Consider the following 5,199-nt stretch of genomic DNA (forward strand, 5'->3'; position numbering starts at 1 on the left):
GTGCGGAGCTGTCGAAGAATCAAGTCTGTAGAAGTGGAGCGGCCGCGGCGGTAGCAGCAGCGAAAGCAGCGACGTAGGAGCTGAGCTGCACCGGGTGTCGTGCAGCGGCCGCGCCGGGGCCTAGGACCGAGCTGCACGCCGCCGCCGCCGTGCGCGGCATGTCCCGCCGCTCGGGCTGAGCTGCCCCGGCGGCTGCCCCGCGTCCCCCGTCCCCCGCGCGGCTCTGCGCGCCCGGCGCCACCGCGACCTGCTGCGCTCGCGGCCCGTCTTCGCCCCGGTCTGGAGGCCCGAGCCCGCGGCCCCGGCCGAGCCGCCGCCCCCGCGCACGCCGCGCCGCCCCGCCGCCCGTGGGGACCTGCAGCCGCGCCCCGCCGCGCGCCCGCCGCCCCTCGTGCCCCGGGGGCGCCGTGCGGGCGCCGCGCCGGCCCGGGCTCTGCCGCCGCCGCCTCCTCGCCTGCGGCCGCCGCCGCCGCTAGTCGCGCAGACGCGGGCTTGGGCCGGCCGGCGCGCGCGCACGGGGCCCGTAGGGGGCGGCGGCGTCCCCTCCTCGCCCGGCTCCTCCTGCGGCGCAGCGGGCTGTGCGGACATGGCCGCGGCGGTGGCGGTGGCGGCCGCGTCCCGGCGCCAGTCGTGCTACCTGTGTGACCTGCCCCGCATGCCCTGGGCCATGATCTGGGACTTCACGGAGCCCGTGTGCCGCGGCTGCGTCAACTACGAGGGCGCCGACCGCGTGGAGTTCGTCATCGAGACGGCGCGCCAGCTGAAGCGTGCTCACGGCTGCTTCTCCGAGGGCCGCTCCCCGACCGGTGCGCAACCCTCGACCGCCAAGCCTCCGCCGCTGTCGGCCAAGGACCTTCTGCTGCAGCCGCCGCCGCAGCTGGGCCACGCGGGCGCCGAGGCCGCGCGCGCTCAGGCCATGGAGCGCTACCCGCTGGCCCCGGATCGGGCCTCGCGCCTGGCCTCCGACTTCGGCACGCGTGCGAGTGCAGGCCTCCCGCAGTCGGCCGCGCCTCAGCCGGCGCCGGCCAACGGCATCCTGGTGCCCAACGGCTTCTCCAAGCTGGAGGAGCCGCCCGAGCTGAATCGCCAGAGCCCGAATCCGCGGCGGGCACACGCCGTGCCGCCCACCCTGGTGCCTCTGGTGAACGGCTCCGCCGCGCTGGGGCTGAGCGGCCGTGCCGCGGCCACCCTGGCCGCGGTGAGCGGGACATCGGGCCTGGGCGCTCAGCCCACCGAGCTGGGCACCCACAAACGACCGGCCTCGGTGTCGGGCGCGGCGGAGCACGAGGCGCGTGAGCCGAGCAAGGAGAAGGCGCAGCCCGCGCACCGGAGCCCGGCCGACAGCTTATCCGGCGCGCCCGGGGCGAGCGAGCTCGGCGCCGACGGTGCAGGCAAGGGTCGAGCACCCGGGGAGCAGGACTGGGCCAGCAGGCCTAAGACGGTGCGCGACACGCTACTGGCGCTGCACCAGCACGGCCACTCGGGGCCCTTCGAGAGCAAGTTCAAGAAGGAGCCGGCCCTGACTGCAGGCAGGTTGTTGGGTTTCGAGGCCAACGGGGCCAGCGGGTCTAAAGCAGGTAGGGGCGGCTGTGGGGCGAGGGGAGAAGGGGTCGAGGGCGTGGAGGCTGGAGACAGTGAGCACGCGTGTGTCCTGAGGGAGCCACTCTTGCACGGTTTTGCCTTAGCCCAGAAACAACAAACAGCCAACTTCCTGGTCGACCTAAGGCTGAACCAGCGCTGAGTGGCAACGTGGTTCCTTTGCTGAACCAGCACAACAGGGATGAGTCAGAGCGGGCTGATAGGCAGAGAGACACGGCGTTTTCCTTCCCCAGCACATTCTTGGATGGGAGCATGAGGGCAGCAGTCACCCTTTAACCTGCAGGGGACGTTAGCAGTCACATGCGCCGGTTCGAGGTTGGAACCTTTCAGGGAGGCTCTCATGACTTGGCTTCACTTGGAAGTGGTGTGCAGGCTCCAAGCCCCTTACTAGAGGGAGTGTTAGAAGCCGCGTGCAGAACTTGTGTACGAGGTGTGTTTTGGGAGAGGGGAAATGTCTCTGTGGGTGCATTTCCGTTAATTTTCCTTTTCTTCCATGCCCGTCTCTATTCAGTTGCAAGAACAGCAAGGAAAAGGAAGCCTTCTCCAGAACCGGAAGGGGAAGTCGGGCCCCCTAAGATCAATGGCGAGGCTCAGCCTTGGCTGTCCACTTCCACAGAAGGGCTCAAGATCCCCATCACCCCTACATCCTCCTTTGTGTCTCCACCACCCCCTACTGCCTCTCCTCATTCCAACCGGACCACACCGCCCGAAGCGGCTCAGAACGGCCAGTCCCCCATGGCAGCCCTGATTTTAGTAGCAGACAATGCCGGGGGCAGTCACGCCTCGAAAGATGCCACCCAGGTTCACTCCACCAGCCGGAGGAACAGCAGCAGCCCTTCCTCTCCCTCCTCTGTGAACCAAAGAAGGCTCGGCCCCAGAGAGGTGGGGGGCCAGGCCACTGGCAGCTCAGGAGGACTGGAGCCGGTGCACCCTGCCAGCCTCCCAGACTCCTCTCTAGCAGCCAGCGCCCCCCTGTGCTGCACCCTCTGCCACGAGCGGCTGGAGGATACCCACTTTGTGCAGTGCCCGTCTGTCCCTTCGCACAAGTTCTGTTTCCCTTGCTCCAGACAAAGCATTAAACAGCAGGGCGCTAGTGGAGAGGTCTATTGTCCAAGCGGGGAGAAGTGCCCTCTGGTGGGCTCCAATGTCCCCTGGGCCTTCATGCAAGGAGAGATTGCCACCATCCTCGCCGGAGATGTGAAAGTGAAGAAAGAGAGAGACTCGTGACTTTCTGCCATCAGGAAAGCCCACGGTTACCCTTAAACTTCTTGAACTGTAAATAAGTCTCCATATATATATAAATATATATATATATATCCAAGACAAGGGAAATGTAGACTTCATAAACATGGCTGTATAATTTTGATTTTTTGAATACATTGTGTTTATATTTTTTTTGACGACAAAAGGTATGTACTTTAAAAGGCATTTTCTTCTTTTGTTAACGTTATTAGGCTGTCTGCTTGACTATCCTGGTGACAGTTGCCGTTCTATGTAGGCTGCGACTTGGCTGCTTTTTTTTTTTTTTTTTTTTAAAGAGCACTTGGCAAACAAATGCTTCTAGCCGTATTTGTATGCACTTATTTTAAAAAAGAAAAAAAAAGCCAAATACATTTTTCTGACGTTGTAAGATTGCCTTACTGTCTGTCTTGTCATTCCTCATTGCTGGCCCCTTGCAGGCTGGAGGTCAGTTGGAGAAGGAAGGGAGTGAGAGAAAAGAGGGCACCTTTTACCAGAAGGGCATGCCCCTCGGAGATGCCTCCCACCTCGCAGGTCCTCTTGGTGGGGAAGCGGGGTGCGAATCCTGTCTTGTTGATGGTTCGGTTCTTGCAATATTGATAGTCACAGGTGCTGCTGAAATGTCTGCAGGATTGTGTTTGGGAGGTTTTCGGTTTGTTTGTTTTTTTGTTTTTTTACTGAAGGCAAGTTGACCCATGTTCACTTTGCCCACGTGACCAGTTGTAAGCTCTCAAGGCTGCATGCTCCTCGGTTGCCCCACTGGTGTTTTCCAGCTGTGGGAAGAGTTGCGTGGTAAAGGGTGGTGTGCAAAGATGGCCTTGCTGCTGTTGATCTGCAGCCATGCAGCCTTTCCCAGCATGCCAGGGCCCTTGACTGCTGCAGGCCAGGTGAACTCGTGGGATCGGTTTCACTGCTGTTCTGTGTTCTGTTCTGGTTTGTTCCTTTCGTTTACCTGTCCTGTTCTTGCGGCCATTGCTGTTGTCACGATACCAACACCCGTTTGTACTGGGTGCTTAGTGCGGTGTGTGCATTGACAGTTAGGGGCCTGTGGGCGTAGATCAGTGGGGGAGCCTGCGGTTTCCCCCTTAGGTCTGACTGAAGTACTAAGTCACTAGAACTGTTCTGGAAGAAGGATAAACTGGGGAAAGCTACCAACAGGAAGGGTTTTACATGAGCAAGCCCCACCTCTCCCACTATTCTCAAAGCCTTTTGTAAACTAATTTCTTTGATCACTGTTTGGCATTGGTGAGGTGATTGTTTTTTTGATGTAAACAACAGGTCATTAGTTGTTAGTAGTGGTCGCCCCTTGGTGATGCTGGTTTTTGTGGGTTGTTTACCCCCCTCTTTGTACTGTTTTGGTTTTAATGTCAACAGGAACACTACCCTAAACCCTAACACACAGGTGTTTGTAACTTGGCCTTGTAGGCTCAATCATGTTTTGTTTTTGTTTTGTTTTCTGTTCTATTTTCATTTGAAAACAGGTTAACCAGCTTGATCATTTCTAGTTACTTGGTCTTTTTATTTCTTTTTAAAGGCGGTTTCTTTAGTAGTAGTCAAGTTACTAATGCTCAAAAACCAGTGACCCTGAACCAAATACAGTATTTCTTGTGTTTTGTCGTGAGTGCGCCACGTCCTCCAGGTTCTTGTTACCAGTCATTGTGATGTTACAGACAGGCTTGCATGATAGACCAGTTCGTCGTTACTGTGACTCAGATCCAACTGGTCTCTGAGGCGGATGTACACACACACACACACACACACGAGTCAGTTTCATCTGCCCGTAAAGACGTTTGTGAAGGACCCAACTATTATGGTCTGTAGTATAAATGTGTCTCTAAGCACTTTATTATAAACTGGAATTTGACCTCATCGATGTTACAACTAGATTAGTCATTTGACCTAATTTGCCGCGGCTGTCTGTATCTTTTGCAATCTCAACGCAGATAAGCTCTCCAAAAACATGAATAAAGAACCATCCTGCCGAATGGGGGAAATCTGTCCAGCTGCGGAAGAAGCCACCTGTGGTTTCTGTGCTCCTGGCAAAGGAGACAAAACTTGACCTGTTTTAAAAGGGGGTGCACTTTGAGTTTAAGGGTCTGTGTGCATCTGCCCAGCCTGGGGTGGCCTTCAGAAGACTGCGTAGCCAGAGTGTTGTCCTGGAGGGGGTGGGGTGGGGTGGGGGGAGTCTTTCTCTGGCCTACTCACAAACCGTTCTCTTGGGGACCTGGGATGATCTTTCCTCGTCCTTGGTGACATTGTGGATGTTGTCCACAGCTGGATAGATGATGTCAGAGTCCCAGCACTATTCCAGCCTTGATTTTCATGCTCAGAATATTAGGGGATGGGCTGGCAGCAGGCCCT

At 57.8% G+C, this 5,199-nt stretch overlaps 1 protein-coding gene across 2 annotated transcripts; it reads left to right on the plus strand.

Moving 5' to 3' along the window:
* Positions 1-355: 355 nt before the first annotated feature.
* Irf2bp2 (interferon regulatory factor 2 binding protein 2) lies at positions 356-4,998 on the plus strand. 2 transcript variants are annotated; one of them, XM_057753962.1, is made up of 2 exons: positions 356-1,577; positions 2,111-4,998. In XM_057753962.1, exons 1-2 carry the CDS (start codon positions 587-589, stop codon positions 2,824-2,826), a joined length of 1,707 nt encoding a protein of 568 aa, XP_057609945.1. In that variant the 5' UTR covers positions 356-586; the 3' UTR covers positions 2,827-4,998. The 2 variants fall into 2 exon arrangements, with proteins under 2 accessions (XP_057609945.1, XP_057609946.1); XM_057753963.1 differs by having other exon boundaries at positions 356-1,529.
* Positions 4,999-5,199: the final 201 nt, after the last annotated feature.

Source organism: Chionomys nivalis, chromosome 21 (genome assembly GCF_950005125.1).
Source record: "Chionomys nivalis chromosome 21, mChiNiv1.1, whole genome shotgun sequence".
Taxonomy (NCBI): domain Eukaryota; kingdom Metazoa; phylum Chordata; class Mammalia; order Rodentia; family Cricetidae; genus Chionomys; species Chionomys nivalis.